General features: G+C 36.8%; 1 protein-coding gene across 1 annotated transcript in view; it reads left to right on the top strand.

Moving 5' to 3' along the window:
- Positions 1-22,706, top strand: part of OTOGL (otogelin like) — a 147,439-nt gene that overhangs the window by 19,075 nt on the left and 105,658 nt on the right. Inside the window, exons 8-17 of the mRNA XM_086712739.1 lie at positions 131-336; positions 6,098-6,225; positions 6,589-6,695; positions 11,702-11,808; positions 12,024-12,149; positions 13,740-13,848; positions 15,029-15,075; positions 15,542-15,687; positions 16,852-16,975; positions 19,082-19,259. Of these exons, the coding sequence (XP_086568865.1) occupies positions 131-336; positions 6,098-6,225; positions 6,589-6,695; positions 11,702-11,808; positions 12,024-12,149; positions 13,740-13,848; positions 15,029-15,075; positions 15,542-15,687; positions 16,852-16,975; positions 19,082-19,259 (1,278 nt within the window). The remainder of the gene's footprint in view (positions 1-130; positions 337-6,097; positions 6,226-6,588; positions 6,696-11,701; positions 11,809-12,023; positions 12,150-13,739; positions 13,849-15,028; positions 15,076-15,541; positions 15,688-16,851; positions 16,976-19,081; positions 19,260-22,706) is intronic.

The following is a 22,706-nucleotide window of genomic DNA, read 5'->3' as shown; positions in this document are numbered from 1 at the left end:
GAAATGTATTTTCGGTTGGTTGAAAGAAACATTCAGTTATACGTGTAAAATCTTTATCAGTGTGGAAATAGGTCATCTATAACGGATTCCTCATCATAATGCTTAACTTGTCTTTGTTCTATTTTTCAAGTTTAACATTGCCTGAGACTATTGGGCAGGTTTTCATTGAGAAACTAGCTGACTATATTCTGGTGAAAACCTCCTTTGGTTTTTCATTGGCTTGGGACGGAATATCTGGAATTTACCTCAAACTGTCTCAGGAGCATAAGGGGAAATCATGTGGCTTATGTGGAAACTACAATGACATTCAATCTGATGATTTCATCATTCAGCAAGGTAAGTGGAGTGGAAGAAATGTGGGGTACTTCTGAGGTCTTCTTCCTTCACTGAGCCAGCTATTTGTATACAGAAGGGTGCAACTTGTCCTCGGTTAGGTAAAATTGGTAGCTATCGCTTGTCTGCTCTAGTGATTTTAAGTGAAGCTTGAATAGGAAAATATATATGTGTCATTCTTGAAATCCATAAGGTAGTTTACATTTCTTTCATTTCCTAATAATTTTTAAAAATTTATTTATTTAAATTCAAGTCAGTTAACATACAGTGTAGTATTGGTTTCAGAAGCAGAACCTAGTGATTCATCACTCACATATAACACCCAGTGCTCATCTCAACAAGTGCCCTCCTTAATGCCCATCACCCACTTAGCCCACCCCCAGCCCACCTCCCCTCCAGCAACCCTCAGTTTGTTCTCTGTATTTAAGAGTCTCTTATGGTTTGCTTCCCTCTGTGTTTTTATCTTATTTTTCCTTCCTATCCCCTGTGTTCATCTGTTGTGTTTCTCAAATTCCGCATACGAGTGAAATCATGTGATATTTGTCTTTCTTCTTAATCCATTCATCAGTCAGTGTACATTTGGGCTCTTTCCATAATTTGGCTATTGTTGATAGCTGTGCTATAAACATTGGGGTGAACATGCTCCTTTGAATCAGCATTTTTGTATCCTTTGGATAAATACCTAGTAAGTACAATTGCTGCATTGTAGGGTAGTTCTATTTTTAATTTTTTGAGGAACCTCTATGCTGTTCTCTAGATGGGCCTCACCAGTTGGCATTCCCACCAACAGTGCAGAGGGGTTCCCCTTCCCCCACATCTTCACCAACATCTGTTGTTTACTGTGTTGCTAATTTTAGCTATTCTGACTGGTGTGAGGTGGTATCTTATTGTGGTTTTGATTTGTATTTCCCTGATAATGAGTGATATTGAACATCTTTTCATGTGTCTGTTAGCCATCTGTATGTCTTTTTTGGGAAAGTGTCTGTTTATGTCTTTTGCCTATTTCTTCACTAGATTATTTGATTTTTGAGTGTTGAGTTTGATAAATTCTTTATAGACTTTGGATACTAACCCTTTATCTGATGTGTCATTCGCAAATATTTTCTCCCAACCCATCAGTTGCCTTTTAGTTTTGTTGATTGTTTCCTTCTCTGTGCAGAAGCTTTTTATCTTGATGAGGTTGCAATAGTTCATTTGCTTTTGTTTCCCTTGCCTCTGGAGACATGTCTAGTAAGAAATTGCTGTGGCTGAGGTCAAAGAGGTTGTTGCCTGTTTTCTCCTCTGGGATTTTGATGGTTTCCTGTCTTACATTTAGGTCTTTCATCCATTTTGAGTTGATTTTTGTGTATGGTGTGAGAAAGTGGTCCAGTTTCACTCTTCTGCATGTGGCTGTCCAGTTTTCCCAGCACCATTTGCTGAAGAGAATTTTTTCCATTGGCTATTCTTTCCTGCTTTGTTGATGATTAGTTGGCCAGACTTTTATGGGTCCATTTCTGGGTTCTCTATTCTGTTCCATTTATCCATGTGTCTGTTTTTGTGTCAGTATCATACTGTCTTGGTGATTATAGCTTGAAGTCTGGAATTGTAATGCCTCCATAAATTAGTTAATTTGCTAAATTAAGATAGAAGTCTAAGTCATGTAACAAATATTAATTGGGTATTTACTTTGTGTCAAGCACTGTTACAGGAGCTTGGGATGCATCAGTGAAGAAAACAAAGACTCCTCCCTTCTCTGGGTTTATATTTTAGTAATGCAAACCCATTTGAGACAAACTTACTTACTTTTAGACAAAAGATATTTTGCATCAAGTCTTCATAGAAATTAATTCATTGACTACCAAATAATAATTAAAAAAATAATAATGTGGGGGCGCCTGGGTGGCTCAGTCAGTTGAGCGTCCGACTTCGGCTCAGGTCACGATCTCACGGTCCGTGAGTTCTAGCCCCGCGTCGGGCTCTGGGCTGATGGCTCAGAGCCTGGAGCCTGCTTCCGATTCTGTGTCTCCCTCTCTCTCTGCCCCTCCCCCGTTCATGCTCTGTCTCTCTCTCTGTCTCAAAAATAAATAAATGTTAAAAAAAATTAAAAAAAATAATGTGAACAGAGTTTATAAAAGTTGAATAAAAACTTGGAAAATTTTTTTTATCATGTATGATGATGTACATATCTTTATTTATTCTAAGTCATGAAACTAATTTCAGTGAGCCATTAAAAATGGGGGCTGTTTTGTCAGCAATAACAATAATATTCCTTGATACTATTTACAATAACAGTTAATAGGAGCATGTAGCTATATTATTTCCAACCCTTACACCATCCTATAAGACTGTTGGTATTTTCTTAACTTTACAATGAGGGCACAAGGTGATGTACCCAATGTAACACAGCTGGTAAATGATATTGTCAGTGTTGGTTTACAGATCTGACTGGCTTCCAACCCCATGCTTAGATAAATGTTTGAGAAATTGACTTTTAATCTATAAAAGTGCTATGTATATCATACTTTTTTTGTTTTATAATAAAATTCATAAAGAAGTTTCACCCATATGTTGTGTTTTAAGAGACAGTGAAAGTCCTGCTTAGAGTGTGAGTTCTGGAGTCAGACTGTGGGATTCAAGTTCTGCTTTGTCACATATTAAATCATCTCAGTTTAATGATACAATGATAGCATTAGAGTTACAAGGATTAAATGAGATAATCCATGCAAAATATTTAATGCAGTGGCTGCCACATAGTTAATGCCGAACACATTTTAGCGAATTTACAATCATCTCCAAGTGTTCTCAGTAATCCTAGAATGGAGCTAACAGGAAAGTGCTTGATTAACACTGCTTTAAGAGGCCCTTGCTAAAATGCAGACATTTTACCCAAGATGGATAATGCATCACTGGGGCTAGTTTACTAATTTACTAGGGTTCCATAGCGTCAGTTTCCTCATGTGTAAAGATAATAATAATGACCCCAAGAACTTCTTAGCCTGTGAGGATCAAATGAGAAAACGTAAGTGAAAGTGTTCAAAAGTCTGCGAGCACCATATACACATGTACAGTGTTGAGATCATCTTGACATGCGATTTTGCATCCCGTTGGATACATAGAATGAGAGGATTCACAGACTTGGCATCTTGAGACTATATTAGGAAGTAGGGTTTTGGACTCAGGCCACACCAGTCGGATGGCCATTGTTGATTTCTTTGTCTTCTGTATCAAAGCTTCATGAAGAAAATAATATTCAATTCAGTTCTCAGTGTTAGAAAAGACAGCTATGGACAACTTCTCCTGGGACATCTGAGGAACTGGTATAGAGGTGAGGATAGAAAATAGCATCTGCTCTTGCTAGAGGCAGAGAGACTCCAGTTAGGACCTTACTTAAGGGTCAGACAGACTTTGATAACCTGGAACATAAAGTGGTTGCTCTCAGTGAGATACCTGGGGCAGCCTGAACCAAAGTGTTCACAGATGATAGCGGGGAGAAGGCTGACAGAAGGCAATTGAACTGAATTATGGCTGAATTGACAGAAGGCAAGAAGGACCCTGGAAAGTATGTAGGAAGAGCCTAAAGAGAGATTTCAGCTTTTTTGTACAAAGTTTTATTTGGTGCCCAGTGTAAAGTGTAGTATTAAAAAAACTAACACCAGTAATTGATAAGGATGTGACTAGCACCTGCTCTCTGATTTTCTCCCATTCTGTAATAATGCAAGAAAATGTCTACAGATAAGCTATATTACGTTTAGCTTTAACATGCCTAGTATTTTTTTTGAAACTCAGCCTGTCCTTTGCTGATTAGATAAATCTTTAGAGGCACTGTGGTGGTTTGATTGAATGCCATCGAATGCATAGTTTCTTAACCGTGATTAAAATTGTATTTTCCCCTTCAGTCCTACTCATTCTTCAGGGATGACTTCACAAAGAAATGAGGCTTTTCAGAATTTCTGTGGATATAGAAATATTTTAATTGATTGTCTAGTTGAGATTCTGTTTCCATAATTCATGTTTATAGGCAGCTACACATCAAAATAGAAGCCTTGGTTTACTCTTGTTTTTCCCAACATAGTAATTAATAATCCTCATTTTCTCTCTTAGAAAGTGTTCCAATACAGACAAGAGATTATTTGTGGCATATTTTGCATGAAACATTTTAAATTTAGTTTTGCAGGCCTCCAGCAAACCAATTGATATGGATTTAAGGTCTCATAATAACCAACTTTCGTGACTCTTCTATTAATGTAATGTCATAAAAATAGCTAAATATGTGGTTATAAGCTGTATTAAAGTGAACTCTAAGGGACTGTCCAGGTTATCTAGTTACATTAAAATTTGTGCATAGATATTAAAATCAGTGGGCCTTTAGCTAGTATTTTTGGCCCTGCAGATTTTTCAAAAATGATGATGCTTTGAAATGAAATGTGACTATAAAGTTACTTAAAAGTAACATCAGTTTTTCCTGCTTAAAAAACAAAAAGTATATTAGATCAGGCCCAGGCTTGGTTCAGTGTGTAACATTTTCAACAGTATCAGAGATAATGAGGTAGGCCAGACAAACTTGAAATAATAACTAATAATGTATTTAAATTTTGCAACCCCCCTTTTATTTATTCATTCACTTATTTGGCAAATGTATTTAGAGCACCTACTACATGCCAGATGCTAAACAAAGGGGAAGCTTTGACACACTGTTGCCCTCCATGTAGAAGAAGACAAAATAAATAGAGACAAGTTAAAATATAAATTTTTGGGAGCAATAGCAGCTATGAAAACAAGAAGTTGTAAATGGAGATTAAGAGCAATAGAACAGTGTGTGTTCAGTGGTAATCCAGATCATGTGACAGAGAAGGCGTCTCTGAGGAGGTCGTATTAAACAGACACCTAAATAAAGTAAGGGAGAGAGCAGAGGGAAGATTGGAGAGAATTTTGAAGAATGGGGAGCAAAAGCAAGAGCAAAGTGGGAACGAGCTTAAAAGGAGAACAGTGTGAGGCCAGTGTGACTGGGGTAGATTGAGCAGGAATAAGAGAGAAGGGGACAAGAGGAGTGTGTGGGGGGTGGGGTTGGTGTAGGAGGAGGGGAATCAGGGGAGCACGGGGGCCAGATCATAAAAGTCTTCCAGGCCACAGCAAAGTTTAGGATTTTATTCTAAGAGAATGAAGCATTCTTGTAGATGAACTCCCACAATAACCTGAACCCTTTGTGGTAGCAAGCAGACATGTTCCTCTCTTGAAGATGCTGAGAGAGAGAGAGAGAGAGAGAGAGCGGTCAAATATGTGGCTTGAGATTTCTTACTCTAGTGGTGCAGAAGCTCGTCATCAGTGGTAGACAGTGTAAGTCTAAGTGGTGAGGAACCTAAAGTTCCCATCTGACAGCTGTCTTAGAGCTTCGAGATGTTACCGTGTTTGGTTCTGCTAAGCCTTTGAGATTTTAGTTTCATTCTTTGTCTGAACGTGGAGCAGGATTAAGATGAACACTTTCAGTCCCTCCTCTTGTTGCTCAAATGATGTTCGCTTTTGCTCTTCAATGTTATTCACTTTTATTTGGTACTTACGCTTTGTTCAATGTATTGTTATTATACTAAAGTGATACTACCCCAGCATTACGCAGAGGCAAGATTCAGGAGCTTAAAGTAATGTTATTGTCTAATATCATTGGCAATCATTGGTAATGATAAAGTGGCTGAGTTTAACTTTCTGACCAGGAAGTTTATGTTGATGAACTGTGTTTGTGTAAAGTGATGTATCACACATATTTTTGTGTGTCTGTGTTTGTGTGAAATAGAGGACTATATGGAAGACATTGCTATGTTTGCAAATAGTTGGTCGGTGCAAATTCCAGATGACACGAAATGTGTACCCACACCCTCAGATTTTCCAAATCCATGCTCCAGTGGAATGCCAGCATTTGAGGTAAATGTGATGTGAAGAGTTTGGGCACGTTGGATATAATTCACACATATTGTATTTGTATATTGAATATTAAGCATTTTTTGGTACAGATGCTACATACTTAAACACGGTTAAATTGAGGGAATGTAAGTGCAACAGGAACAACTTAAAGACATTTCAGAAAGAGTAATGTAACGAGTTTCATGGGAGCAGTACTCATGGTGCAAATATGTAGTTAGAAAAATGTTGGTTAAAACTTATGAGCGTAATTGCCTTCTGTTTCCTGGTAATAACAGAGACACCTGCAAGTAGATCAGTAGAAAAAACGTGAGTGCCCACGTATCCTTAAACATGTGCTGATGACTGCCATCGTTTTCCGCACAGGCAATCTTCTTCAAGTGTCAGATATTGTTGCAGTTTCCTTTCTTGAGCTGCCATGAATATATTGATCCATATTTGTATATTGCCAGCTGTGTTAATGATCTTTGCAAGTAAGTGAAATAATTAGTATTTGTAATTAAAATTTCTTTATCCAGAAAGAAAAGCAAAAACCACTTCTGTAACTTAGACGTCTCAGCAGTTCACAAAACATCATGGAAATGTAAAACATAAACTGGCCTAACGTCTATTAAAAGCTTGCTGGATAATACATGCAATCTAAATGGTTTATATAAGCAGCATAAAAAGAAGCATTTCTTTTTTTTTTTTTTTTTAATTTTTTTTTTCAACGTTTATTTATTTATTTGGGACAGAGAGAGACAGAGCATGAACGGGGGAGGGGCAGAGAGAGAGGGAGACACAGAATCGGAAACAGGCTCCAGGCTTTGAGCCATCAGCCCAGAGCCTGACGCAGCGCTCGAACTCACAGACCGCGATCGTGACCTGGCTGAAGTCGGACGCCTAACCGACTGCGCCACCCAGGCGCCCCAAAAAGGATCATTTCTTAAAGGTTGTTTGTTCCACTGATCGCTTTTAGAGTTTAGAGATTCCAACAGAGTCTTTCAAAATAATGTTTTGAAATGCACAAAATCAAACACACAAAATTACAAAGGAAACTGTATTGAAATGGAGTTATCAAAATAGTAAAAGAAATGAATTTATGATATATGTTTTTACATGCAGTTCAAGTCTAACTATAACTACCATTTACATGGTCTCAGTAAATATTTTGAGATATCTGCAACAATTATAATTAGAAATGAAAACATTAAAAAGTGAAGTATGAGATATATTGTTGACAAAGTCACAGATATTGCTATGGACATTGTGATGTGTTGTCTATATGAGTAATTGATGCCAAATTTCAGTTAGAGGTTAGTGACAGTACACATGTAATCTTGACCCCATCCAAGATCACCCGACTCTAACATTTTCTCCCAGGTTAAGAATACCTAGACTAGATGGTTGTCTAGGGAACAAATTTGGTGAGACCCATCATAATATGTTCCTCAATGTAGAGCCCACTCTAAATTATCTATTATTGTAGTCTTTTCTACTATTGTTTTTCAAAAATTTACCAAGAGTATTTGATTTTGAATGTTCATCTTGAATGTTGAAGAATATCTCAAGATATTTTAATAAATTTGTATTTTTGAAGAATCTCAAGATGTGTAAATGATACACGGGAACTTGTTGTAAAAGACTAGACTAATTTTTGATTGAGTAAAACCACTTACACCTCATCTTGTAGCCTGTAGCTTGTTGAAGCTTAAGTTTAGCAAAGGTGAGAACAAAGAGGGAAAGTTGAAGTAGTATGAAATTATCTTATTTACAACTACTCTACTTTAAATAAATGGAGATTACTATAAAATAATGAATATAATGATATTTTTCAGATGTGAAACTTATTTGGGATGCCTGTTAATTTTGAGTGGAATACAGTTTTATCTTTATTTAGATGTATAGTCTCTAAATTTTAGGGATTTATGAACTACTGCAAGAGTTTTGAAAGAGTTCCCTCTCTGCCTAAATATTGGGGACCGACCTAACTTAATATTTGACCACATTCTGTTCCCTATTCGGTTTTATTTTTTATTTAAGTGCTATGTTGTTATATCTCTATTCTTTTTCTCAGTCTCTTTTTTGTGGATCTTATCGGTGGTCCATGGTTTTAATCTCACTGTGTATATGGAATTAAAAATTGTGTTTATTCCACCATGATTCATTCTTTGGCTATTCTCCAGTAGTCTTTTCACTTGCCATTGGCATTATCATCTTTAGCATCCACTTCTCAGGTTGACTGAGATGAAATATTTTGGCAGATCTAGGAAAGTCATTTTCCCTTTACTAGGTAGAATATTGTTTGGTTGCTTCAGTTGCCAAAGTATCAGTGGCATAAATTAAATTGAAACATAGTTTTCCCATATAAAGGTCCAAGTTGGTAAGCGATTCTGGGATCATACCATGTGTCCACACCATGAATTTTCCAGTGACACAGCGATGCTATTGTTATGTCATCCCACAAGGCCTAGGGTGTTGTCCTCAATTTCACTGCCAGAACTGGCTTACCACTCCCACGTCTATAGTTTAGCACTTAGGAAGGGAGAAAATGAAGTAGAGGGCTGTTGGCAGCTTTTTAAAGAAAGAGTTCTGGAAGTTTCATGTATACTTTTAACCCTTTGGTCAGAACTTAGAAACATAGCCATGTACAGATGGCCATGTACATAGCCATGTACAGATGCAAAGACAGATGGGAAATATTGTCCTTGGCTGGGCAGCCATATGCTTCGCAAAAACTGGAGGGTTCTAATAATGAACAGAAGCAGGCTCTGGAGACAAAAAAAAAAAAAAAAAAAAAACCAACAAAAAAACCCAAAAATACAATCTCTGTTATACTCACTTCATCTGAAATTTCATCATTGAGGATTTAACATTTTTGTCTTTTGAAATTTTGATATCTGTAGGCTTTAAGTTTTGAAATCCAACTGCTTTCTCCAGGGAAATAAAAATAGCAGGATAGAGAAATGCCTTTTACTGTTGAAATCAACTGATATCACCAGTGATATGTTTGAGGTGAAGAGGCCAAGTTTGGGGACAGAGCAGTCATGTATTACCAAAAGAAGGGCATTATAAATCAAGTAAGTGGGCCTTGATCAAATGGTAGTGAGAAGCTACCAGTTAGCCTTTTACTTGTCTCAATACTTCACTGAGGTCTAGACCTACCTACATCCTTTCTTTGCTGAAGGAGAGTCTCTTCATTTCTTACCGTAGGGGATGGCACCACAAAGATCCTATACAAGAAGAACATTGGGAATCTGCTGAACACAAATTCATTTCCTGCTTGCATTATGATAGTATATTGAATTCAATTCAACAAACCTTGCTTAGCATCAATTCTGAGCTGAGCATTGTGCCACATCTTGGAGAAACAGAAACCATTTAGACATGGACCCTGTCCTAGGAACTCACATTCTAGTGGGGCAGAAACAGGCCTCCAGCAATGACACATGCTCTAAATGTGAAGGGCAGTAGATGTGGAGAGGTTTGCTGAGTTTATCAGGGAGTGCCTTCCACAGTTCCACAAAGGAGATGCCATCTGAACTTATGCCCTCCTCTTTCTGCTTTTTGGAATGCTAAACCTAGAAGCAAGGGAATGCTTTTAACTTTGTCATGCCAAAGTCAATTGATTTGAAAACAATTATTATTTAATGCTCATTTTCCTTATGAAAGTTAACACCCAAAATGGAGCAAATAAGCTCATTTTCGCCTCATCACACTGGAATAATAATTTTTTTCTTGCCCAATTGTGAATTTTCGTGTGATGCCATATATAATGGGCATGGCATGGATCCTAGAGTTAACACAGGTACTTAGTAAATGGTAGCTATTTTAATAATAGTTGCATTGGGTTGGGAAACCAATATTCAATTACTTTCTTAATTTTCAAAGCATCTATTAATTGTAGGAAACAATGCACATATTTTAATGTAAATCAGAAACTTATTATCTTTACAGGAATTCAACAATTTTAGCTTACCCTGTTTTTCAGAGAATTTTCTTGTTTGGCGGTTTAGAATATTTTCTGAGCTTTTGAAGTTTATATGCTCAGTCTCCTTTTCCTTCTAAAGCTCAATTAATTGGACTAGATAAGCTGCATGACTCCAATTACAGTAGCACAGGATAAGTGCAATTTGAGACAGGTGGCTTCTACAATAGAGATACTGAAAATGCTAAGGTTCACAAAATACAACATTCTTAAGGTCATTATCTTGTAAGATGTGTAACTATTTAAAAAAAATTTTTTTTCACCCTTTCTTTATTTTTGGGACAGAGAGAGACAGAGCATGAACGGGGGAGGGTCAGAGAGAGAGGGAGACACAGAATCGGAAACAGGCTCCAGGCTCTGAGCCATCAGCCCAGAGCCTGACGCGGGGCTCGAACCCACGGACCACGAGATCGTGACCTGGCTGAAGTCGGACGCCTAACCGACTGCGCCACCCAGGCGCCCCGATGTGTAACTATTTAATCTTAAGCTTGACTTGGATTGAAAAACAAGTCCACTACCTTATTATAAACCTTGCTTATTTTATAGGTGCTGGGTTAATCTGTTTGGGGAATTGGCAGACTTCTGATATTTGTCTGGGGAGCTTCCAGGGTTATTATAAGAAAACAGTAAGAGATTATTTACTCTTGGCAATATTATAAAAGTAACTAGCCTTAGTAATTCAAACTTGAAAGAATTGAAAATCTTTTATATCTTAAGTTAAATGCTATTTATTCAATCTTTCAAAAGTGCTGCAGTTTTATTAGTATTGGTTTTATTGCAGCATGTGGACTATGAAGAGCATGGTATCTTAGAAATAATTTTCATATTTGATGCTTTTGTTGTGATAGAATTTTATCTATGGTAATGGGATTTATGGATGTAAATTTATAAATTTATGTTTATTAATAAATATTTAATATTTATTTCCCAAAAGGGCTGGGATGTTTTGTGTGGGAGCAAAGCAATACATACAAAAAGATTCTGGGCAGAATGTCATAATTAAAATAGAAAATTTGGGGGGCACCTGGGTGGCTCATTCGGTTAAGCGTCCAGCTTCGGTTCAGGTCATGATGTTGTGGTTTGTGGGTTCAAGCCTCGCAATAGGCTCTGTGCTGACAGTTCAGGGCCTGGAGCCTGCTTTGGATTCTGTGTCTCTCTTTGCCTCTCCCCTGCTCACACTGTCTCTGTCTCTTTCTATCAAAAATAAATAAAAACATAAAAAAATTGTTTTAATAGAAATTTTTTCCAGTACAGGTACTCTTTTGAACCAAAAGCAAAGTGGCCAAATTATTAAAATAGTTTGATGAAGACAATTTACTCAGGCCCTGTGAGCTGTGATCTCATGCTTATATGTTTTCTGCCCAATCGTACATGGTATGTGCATGCTGACATCAGTTCATACTAGAATATTCACCACGCACGCAACATTTCTAGAGATCGGGAGCTCAAAGCTGTGGTTTCTGCCAATATTTCCTGTGTGACTGTGGATGGCTCTGTCTTTTCATTTTCCAGAACTGATGATGATGAAACCTATTGTCGTGCAGCCACCGAGTACGCGAGAGCCTGTTCCCACGCTGGCTACCCGATTCAAGACTGGAGAGATGACTTTCCAGCATGTAGTATGTTTTCTTATTTTCTAAACCCTGTGTATTTGTGTTAATTTCCAGTTTGTCCTAGTACTCAACACTTCCCTTAGGACTCAAAACTACTGATTTGCAAGGATTTGTCATTAACCCAATAACAGTGGTAAACTGCATAATTTTCCAAACACTATTTTTTTTTGAAAGAGAGGTGAGTAAATTTGACTTATAGCTCCCCTGTTTGCCCATTTTAGCTGATAAATGTGATGACAGTTTCGTCCATCGGGATTGTATCAGTTGTTGCCCACCAACCTGCACATTTGAGAAACAGTGTCTTGGGAGCAATCTCCATTGTCTTGATGGATGTTACTGCGCAGATGGTAAGCACTTCATGAGAGAAATGGTGTCTGTACTCATGGAAACTAGTATCCAGTGATTGAAGAATCATATCATAATGTCCTCTCTCAGGACATAGGGATGTTGCAATTTTCCACCCTGGTAGGATTTGATCCTTGAAGTGATTAGGAAGAGTGGCAGCTTTTCTACTATGTAAATATCCCAGGAAATTTGGAATCTGGAGTCCTGAAGTTAACCATGGCAAATCTTTTGTTCTCTTGGATATTTAAGGATATTTAATACTGTGCATATTTTCATGTTTTGAAGGTGAAAGCAAGTTAAAAAAAGCCTTCATATGTTGGCAGTATAGGATTTTAGTCCTGACGTAGTTTTAATATGTGAAATTAGAAGTAACATAGCAAGTGATACAGGTGAGATTTAAAATTAGGAATGAGGAAGGGAAGGAAAAATAAGATAAAAACAGAGAGAGAGGCAAACCCTAAGAGACAGTTAAAAACAGAAAAAACTGAGGGTTGCTGGAGGGGTGTTTGTTGGTTGTATGGGCTAAATGGGTGATAAGCATTAAGGAGGGCACTCATTGGGATGAACACTGGGTGTTATATGCAAATGATGAGTCACTAAATTCTACTCCTGAAACCATTATTACACCATATGTTAACTAACTTGGATTTAAATTTTAAATAATTTTAAAAATTAAAATACAGAAAATAAGCAAATTTGGAATGACTGCTATACTGATAGGTCTTTACAAAGAACACTGGGGATTTACTCAAACCCCTTCATTTTTACAGATTAAAAAAAATAGAATCCCAGAAATGTTAAGTGTTTTTCCACACCTGATATGAGTGAGGACTACTTGGAATCAGATTTGTTAACCTCAGTCTGTTGGTCTGTCAGTGCTATTCAAAGTAGAATCTTTACATCAGTGCCAGGCCTGAACCATTTGTTACCAGTCAATGATGCAATAAGGAATTTGAACCAGAATAAAAATCCATGTGCCAAAATATAAGTCAATGCTTCCTTATCTAGGAATTCTTACTCCAAAAAAAGGTCAGCTGAATGAAACACGTGCTTGGTAACACGGTTGATTTACGTTAAGGCTCAACAAGCTTTGCTGAGAGAGGTAGCAAATGCTGTTCCAATTCACTGGCCCTTTGAGTAGCACTACCTTGATATTTATTACCTGTGTGACAATAGTGTAAATCTCTCACTTTGAGATGAACAGAAATTAAACCAAGAATATATGTTCTCTCTCTCCTTCTCTCTCTTCTTCCCTCAAAAGCAAGGAAATACTGTCTAGTTGCCTTTATTCAGTGTAGTGAAACTTGAGTTTTTGATGGCAAGTCATGAGATAAGAAAATTTAAAATTACTGAAATGGATCCCTATTTTAAATTTAATTTAATTTAATTTTTTTCTGAAATAGACCCTTATAAGGTAGCTACTGATTGAGATAGAACCAGGTTGTCAGTAACCTCTTTAAAAGTAAAAAGAATTATATTTTCAGCACCTAGTGTGAGCGGGTGTTCGATAAAAGTTGGTTGAGTTATTATAATCAAACAACACATTCTTTGTTATTTCTTTTGAGAATTTGATACATATTTTTCTTAAATAGGCCTCATAATGGAAAATGGGACTTGCATCTCCTTGGAAAATTGCCCGTGTAGTTTTCATGGATTAGCTTACTCAGTTGGTTCAAAAATTGAACAGGAATGTACTGAATGGTATGTTATTAATATACAGCCAATTATTTCTGGGTACCTGATTAGTTGACAACTTCACCATGACATATGTCTAAAGGAATGTACTTATTACTTATTTTCTTCCAAAAATTCCAAGACACAGTTTGCATCTTATTTAAAGGCTGGATGGGAGTAGGGCAGGGGGCTATACATAGTTTCATATTTTAAATATGAAAGCAAGTTCAGAAAAAAAAGCTAGAAAAATATAGAAAATTTATAATTTCTTTTATGATGTAATTCTCACTTCCCTTGATAATTCCATAAAATCAGAAACCTATGTAATGAGTCTGTTGCATTTTCTTGTTATTTGTAACCAGTAATCTGCATATATTTTTACCATTAGAACATAATGGTAATCCTGGCCTTCTCTACTGAGTACTTTAAAAAGTGACTCTCCAGATTGCCAATACATGGCCATCATTAGAGACATTTAGAATTTCTTTTTACATTAGCAGCTAAAACTATTTTAGGTAAGCATGAAGTCCCTCCAGGGAAGTCTTATAAAGAACAGGTGTAAATGTCAGCAGGCCCTTGTCTCTTTGCTGTCAGTGTGATATAACTGGCATGCAGGTAGATAAGCAACCACATTCTTAAATAATGATTTAAGCTCCTCCTCTTTAGAGACTCTGCTTCTATCCTTCTATCCTGCTTCCATCCTAAAAGTCTTTTTGATGGCAGAAGGCAGAATTTATCTTACATAAGAGGACATCTTTTCTCTCTCTTTAATGTCTGATGATCCTTAAAAGAAACTTTCTTGTTTTGCAGTAGATGAAATAACTTTATTAACTCTTTATGTATATTTCCCTCCTAATATAGGTAAATACTTTTTTGTGCGTGACTTTTTTTTTATTTAGTTTAAGCAATGAGAGAAGGACATAAAACAAAAGCTCTCTGTTTGCATAGTACTTTCATAACTGGCTATTCTGTATTCCCTTTGTGTCATCTTTAGTGATTTTTAAGAATGACACACAATAAATAATAATTTAGGTGCTGCCCAGCCCAAGTTTATCAGTTAATTGAACTTTTGCAGATATATTTTTCAAGTCAGATTATTCTGAACCTATAAACATGGTATGTATTGGTACATTAATCAATACATTGATGCAAACATTAATACAGTTTCTCTATACCAGTAGATTAATATTTTTATAATTTCATTTAGTGTGTGTGTTGGTGGAGTTTGGAACTGCACTGAGCATGACTGTCCAGGTAATCTTTCAAAATGTTTTTAAAGAAAATGTCTCAATTTTCTTTGAATTGAAGAGGAAGATGGCAATGATGTTTATGAGTTCATCTCATATATAACAAGAGATGTAATGATCCATAAATTCAGATACTGAGAGGATAAATGGAAAATTGAACAAAGGATAGCTTTGACCAGGTGACTGGTCAAAACTTATTGATGTAGTATAAATATTACAAAACCTAAAAAATACATTGAGCTATCCTTTAATAAATTTTGAATTAAATTTAATAACATAATCTAGTAAGTTTGTCAGACGAGTACATTTTAAACACTTTATCTATTCTTTTTGATGAATGATTATTTACCCTAGTCAACTTCCTGCTTTTAAAAAATAAACATAATTTCTTTCTCTGCCTTCTCCTTCTTCTCTCTCTCCTTCTCCTTTTTGTTTTATATATTTTTTTTAATTTTTATTTTTTATTTTGATAGTACAATGCTCCGTTGTGGGTGATTCTCATTTTACAACGTTTGATGGTCGACATTATTCTTTTATTGGAATGTGCCAGTACATCCTTGTGAAAGGAACTGGAAAAGATAAATTCACAATTACTTTACAGAAAGCTCACTGTGAACAGGTAGGAACATCTCAAAATGGCCAGAAGAATTTTTTTGTTTTTGTTTTATTTTGTTTTGTTTTGTTTTGTTGTTGTTGTTTTTTCACTCAAGCTCCATTCTATGTCAAGAGTGGTAATACGTAATATGGTAATAGTGGTAATATGAATGGGAATGTAAATTTTCTGCGAAAATCATTGTTAAGATGCTTCACCATTCTACCTATGACAAAGAAAAAATGTTGCTAACTAATCTATGTTATACTGTTGCTTATATGACACTTCCTGATTTCAGATATTAAAATATGAAAACAAATATGTTTTAGATTAAATACTATGTATCTAATTGTATTTTCTTAAAAAATGGAATTTATATGTATACTTTTTTGAACATTTCATGCATAACTGCACAATGGACCTAAGTTTTTGGTTACTTCGGAAACCACTATTTTAAGGAGATGATTTTTGACAGGACTGAGTCAGCTTCATGTTTTCTAAATAGATTTGATGAATTTCTTAGCATACTGGAATATTTACTTTAGATCTTTTCTTCAAATAAATACATCAGTTATTTGTAAAGACACACAGATTTTCCTCTCTTTAAATCAGGTAGTCAACATTTTGCAGAAATCTTTAATTTTCTAGTTTTATTCCAGTATGAAATGGTTATTTCCAACAAAAATTCTGACCTACTTTATTTGCTTTTTCTACAGCTTGATTTTTTTTTTTGCAGTATATCAGAGTCCAAATAAATTTTCGACATAGAATCCCAATTCTCTTTGTTCTTTTACTTATTGAATTTTTTATGTTTAGTATTCCACTTAAATATATTGGAGAGCTATATTAATAATGTGCTATGAAAAACATAACTATTGGCACTTTGTTGAGAACATTTTTATTTAATGTTCTATGTACAATATAGGTAGGTATATGATATACTTAATGTACTATATAAATACAAATTTTATTGGTAATGGGGCTATATATTATATGTTAAGTACTTTATTATATTACTTATACTCAAGCCTTCTATATACCAGGAATTCTTATCTATGTGCACTCTCTTTCTCCTTTCTTCTTCCTTCTCTCTCTCTTGCTTTCTCCCGTTCCCCTCTCCCATCATCCCTATCTCTTTCTGTGTCCTATTTCTCTCTCATTCCTTTAACCAATCACTTGATTTTTATGCAGAACCTTGGCTTGGTCTGCCTTCAGTCTATAACTCTAATTCTGGAGGATGATTTTAACAAACAAGTGACCCTTAGTAGAGGAGGACAAATCCTTACCAGTCCTAACCAAGGCTTCAATCTGAATGGTAAGAAGCAATGCTAATGATGTACTTGCCTTACATTGACAACAGCAACAACATTAATAACAACAACAACAACAACAACAAAAACAACAACAACAACAACAACACAACCTGAATGAAGTCTTCTCCCATTGGCTGACTAACCTAACATTTGAGGGCCTATGTTTTGCCGGGTCCTCAGCTAGAGACCTTAGAGATTACCATGTCTATGGGAGCTAGTGTTCACCTCAAGTGGCCTAGAGTTTGCAAGGGGAGAGGTATAACAAAACAACCACTTGCATAAAATATAACAAACTCAAAGACATGCACAGGGACTCTGGGGATCTAAGTGAGTACAGCTCACCCAGCCTTGGGCAGGAATGTGCAGGTACAGTCAGGCAAGTTTTGACATCAGATACATCACCTCTGAAGAGGTGACGTCTCGTTCAGCATTCAAAGCTGAGGATTGTCAGGGTGAAGGAGGTGGGAAAAGTGTTCCATGCAAAGCAAGGAGGTATAAACCGTGCAGTATGATTAGGGGAAACTATAGCTAGTTTGGGACTGCTAGAGCCTGAAGAGGGTAATGGAGAATGTCCAGATATGAGACTAGAGAAATAGGTGGGGGTGACACTAGGGAAAACCTTATATGCAGAGCGTTGTTATGGTTTTCGTGTTCCTGCCTGTGTTCTAGCATAGTTATTATTAACACTCTCTTTCATTCCCAGAGATGTCCCAATTTGTATTACAAATTACATGGTCATGCTATTCATTGTCATGCTAAGGGTGTTGAACTTGGTATGAAATTGAATATGAAATTATCATTATTTGACCATTTTTATGTACAAAGATAACAAGCTCATATGGTTCAACCAAATAAATAATAAGTTTCAGTGAGAAGAATGATAGTCTGTCTTTCTTTCTTTCTTTCTTTTTTTTTTGGTAGACTACTATGGCAACTCCGTGGAAGTGGCTTTAAGAGAGGCTGGCAGGAAACATGGAGGACAGTTAGGGTGTTACTGAAGTCAGTCATGCAGGGAATGAGGAGGAACCAGCGTAAGGCAGTGACAGTGGAGATGGAAAGAAGACAGATTGAAAATATTTAGGAAAAAAAAGTGGTCTGAACCTAGTGATGGATTGGATCAGGGCTGGTTGGGGAAGGGCATCAAAGGCACGATGTGATCAAAGAATGGTTCTTAGATTTCTGGGCGTGGTGACCAGATTGGTGGCAGAAATTGTGATAGGGATACAGGAGCGACTCTCATGTTGGCAGAAGTCATTAGTTCATACTTGAACACAAGTTTCTTGTCTCTTAAGGTGTCTGGTAAAAATGGTGGCTCTAAAGTGCTGTGCTCTCCTTTTTACTGATAATCTCAGGTGAATGCAGAAGTTTTTAGGAAAGTACCACTTCCTTATTGAAACATCACCAGTTTGGGGAAAATTACACACACACACACACACACACACACACACACACACACACACACACACACGCACACACACGGGAGTTAAGAAAAAGAGGTCGGACGTCAAATGCTAAGGACTGTCCACACCTGCCAAGAGATGCTAGCCAACTGAAGTTACATGTGGACATGACAATCTATTAAAAAGATCTGCTGAAGTCTTAGAAAGGAGAGACAGAAGGGAAATAGGAGAAAAGAATGCACAGGGTGGCAAAAATTGGCTCTGGAGCACAGGAGCAGGAACTGGGAGCCTTCCTGCTTCATGTCCCTCTCTCTCTCTCTCTGTCTCTCTCTCTCTCTCTGTGTCACTCTCTCTTGCGTATTTATTTTGAGAGACAGAGTGAGCGAGCATGAGCAGAGGAGGGGCAGAGAGGGAGAGAGAGGGAGAGAGAGAGAGAGAGGGAGAATCCCAAGCAGGCTTCCCACCACCAGCATGGAGCCTGATGCAGGGCTTGAACCCACAAACTGCAAGATTATGACCTGAGCCAAAACCAAGAGCTGAATGCTTAGCCAACTGAGTCACCCAGGTGCCCCCCTTTTAATGTTTCAAGTTTTTATTGAAATTCTAGTTCCCAGTCTCTTGAAAGAAGAGTTCTGGCGTTATACTCTAGCATTTCAGAACACTGTCTATGAGTCTCAAAGCTGATTTACGTATGTTCTTTTCCCGCAGGAATTGTTGAAATTCAAACTCTGTCATCCTTATTTATTCTTCTAAAAACTACATTTGGTTTAAAGATTCTGTTTGCTATAGATGGGGAAAGAATTTACATTCAACTCACTAGCGCCTGGAAAAGAAGAACATTAGGGCTGTGTGGCACTTTTAATGGCAACATAAGGGATGATTTTCTGTAAGTATGATTTCTGAATAGCTAACATGATTTAATGACTAGTAATTTGGAGGAATCAAATTCTTTCATTAGAAGTGTTTACTTAACTAGTAATAGCTTAGTCATCACTGTTCCAAGAGCTTTATATGATCATCTATTTAAATTTTAAAGCAATCCCCTAATTAGTAGCTCTGTTTTATAAAGAAACTCACTGAGACCCTCAAAGCTCAAAGTCATTTAGCTCAAATACTGTGGGGCTGGGCTGTGAATTTGGGTGGTACAACTCAGAGCCCGTGGAATAAGGACCTGTTATTCTCTCCCCTGCCACCTATCAAACTTAACAGTATTTTATTTTTCAATGTGTACTGCTTTTTAAAAATGTTAATATCATTTGGCATTAATGATAGTAAATTTTACCTTTAAAATATTGATATCATTTGGTATGAATGATTCCTCTGAAGTAACATTTTGGCAGCTAAGTTAAATGAATTTTATGATCGTTGGTGTTTCATCAGAAGAAAAGCAATACAGTACAGTTGTACCCCTTGTACTGATGACGCAGTTTCACTTACTTGTGAAAAGACAGTGTATGATTTAGTGTAAATGCTTTGGGCACCTGTTCTTGAACTAAGCACTGTGGGACAATTTAAGCAGTATCACATGGTTCGCATCCTCAAGGACCTTGTATTGCAGATCAGGAGGGGATAACAGCCTTTAAGAAATAATGAGGTCAATGCAAGGTATTAATCAACAATATATATAAAAACACTGAGGTAATTTCAAAACGTTAAATGTTGAGCCGTGTGATCGTGGACAGGGTAACAAAGGAACGTCTCATGAAGAAGCCATTCCCCGAATACCATAGTTTTTAAAACACTTCTGCATATTTTTCCTATTTGAGGTTTTTTCCCACCACCTAATCTTTCTTGTGAATTCTGATTTTATTGTTCAAACCAATTCAGACTCTATTTGCTTCAAAACAGGAGCTCATATACCACCAAAGTTCATTTTGACTCTGTTATCCATGAAACTCTGTCTTTATGTCTGGTTTCCATTTAAAACTATGAAGGCTTTGAGAATAAGGATGAACCCCTCAATCCTTCGTTCTTAGGAACCCGCATAGAGTCTTTTTTTTAACTTGTTTTATTTTTTAGTTTTTAAAATTTACATCCAAATTAGTTAGCATATAGTGCAACAATGATTTCAGGAGTAGATTCCTTAGCGCCCCTTACGCATTTAGCCCATCCCCCCTCCCACAATGCCTCTCATAACCCTCAGTTTGTTCTCCATATTTATGAGTCGCATAGAGTCTTATATGCAGTAGACAGTTGAACTAAATGGCGACAGGGCTTTTAGTAGGGCTCCAAGAAAAGAATTTGGAGGGGCAAGGAGAACTGGCATTTACAATTTTAACTTTCAAAAGACAATTTCTTTTACCTTTTCTTCTGTGTGACTAATTTGTTCTTGGGTTATTTAGTTCTTTATGCTTCATTTGTTTGTAGGTCAGAATATCAATATCTTTATCAGATTCATGAAACAGACTATATTAAGTGGCTTGGCTAAAATGTGCAGAAAAGAAGTTTAAGCCTACTTTCTCTTTCTTGTTTATCAGAATGGGTTAGCAGTCAGTGTTTAACAGATGGCAGATCTGTCTGCCTCTTTCTCAGGCACCAGTCGCCTCCATGTATAAACATTCAGGCATGATAACAGTGCAGGATAATATTTCAGAGTCATAGATAACTTTTGAACGTTGTTTAGCTTTCTAACAAAACAGTTAAAATTCTTTACTTCATAGAGGTTAATGCGAATCTGCAAACATAGTGGAATGGAAAATATTAATTACTTGAAAATCTTATTATCGTAATTTAAGTGTGGTGAGCCCAAACATTGTTTTATAAAATGAAAATGCAATAAATAAATGGGTCTACATTTTAGTTCCTCCTCTTTTTTGTATTTATTAAGTGGATCAAGTGAAATAAGAGAGTCCATCTCTGAGTCCATTCCTCCTGGGAACCCTGGCTACACCCATCACCTTGACCTATTTTATTGTCCTTTGAAGCGTTGAAGAGAGAAGGAGAGAGGAGACAAAGCAAAGAGCTAGTGCTCTTTAATTTCTTTGAGTCTCAGTGTTCTTGTTTGAACAAAATGAGATTTTGGATTAGGTGTTTGTTATAATGCTTTAGAGTTCTAGAATGGTTTACTTTTGAGGAATTGGGAAAGAGAAAGAGTGGGGACAGGGGATGAGCATTGTGGAATGGCTTGTGAAGCTCCTTTTTATTCTCCTCTCTCAGCTTCCGTGGTGAGAAGCTCCATATAGTTGCTAGTGGCTGAGGTCAGTGGTAACCAAAGTAGCTAATTTAATAGGACAATATAGACAGCTGAGATAAAGCCTACTCTACTATTTGGCCATGTTGTTGGGGCTTTCATTAGTCAAGTATTGCTTGGTCAAAGCTTCCTACAGGAGATCTAACCCAATCTGATCCTTTTTTTTTTTTTTTAATGTTTATTTATTTTTGAGAGAGAGAGAGACAGAGTGTGAGAGGTAGAGAGAGAAGGAGACACAAAATCTGAAGCAGGGTCCAGGCTCTGATCTGTCAGCACAGAGTCTGACGTGGGGCTCAATCTCACAAACCGTGAGATCATGACCTGAGCTGAAGTGGGACACTTAACCAACTGAGCCACCCAGGTGCCCCTCCAACCTGATTCTTTAGGTCGCTTTGACAATGTCTGGTACAGTGTCTAGTCAGGATTGTCACTTATTAAATAATGGTTGATGGGTTATTAAACCTTGATTAAGCCCCTGCTGGTGGGGGCATTTTAGTGTTTGTCCCTTAAGTGTTATTGTGTTTATAAGCCTGGTGTCAGAAGGGTAGATGTTTCTCTTCCATTTTGGTTTGCTGAGGATACTGAAGTGAGCAACTTTGGGTGAAGTGGGGCTTTCATACCATCTTCCCTCAATTTTCTTTTGGTTTGTTTGCCTAACTTCAGGATGGAACCTCAGTATTTCAGTCCTCATAATGGAAATTGAAATACTGAATCAAATATAGGATATTTATATTTGGGACATTTGTCTTTACCCTAAAAGAATCATGTGAGCTACCTGCATCTACCTCTCCCCATGCACCCTAAACCACACACACTTAATGATTTGGTTGTGTGAATGATGTTTCATTAAATTGGTGAGAAGTGGAGTTTGAATCTTGGCTCTGACGCTCACCCGCTGAGTGAATGTTAATATTTCTCTGAGCTTCTTCTCTCCTTTCTCTTTAAAATGGGAATCATATTTTCTTCACAAGCCTGAGGCAATTATTAAATAAAACCATATATGTTCACAATTTGACCCATTATAAATTCTTAATAACCGGAAGCTAATATCGCACATATTTTTTAAAAGATAGAACATTTTAAGCTCTAAGTTTTCTTTGTAAATTAAAAAAAAATTGTATTCTCCGTTTTCAATATTTGAAG

Source organism: Puma concolor, chromosome B4 (genome assembly GCF_028749965.1).
Source record: "Puma concolor isolate L17-30 chromosome B4, mPumCon1.1.hap2, whole genome shotgun sequence".
Classification (NCBI taxonomy): domain Eukaryota; kingdom Metazoa; phylum Chordata; class Mammalia; order Carnivora; family Felidae; genus Puma; species Puma concolor.
Note: the sequence above shows the minus strand (reverse complement) of the source record. Positions and strands in the feature narration are given on the sequence as shown.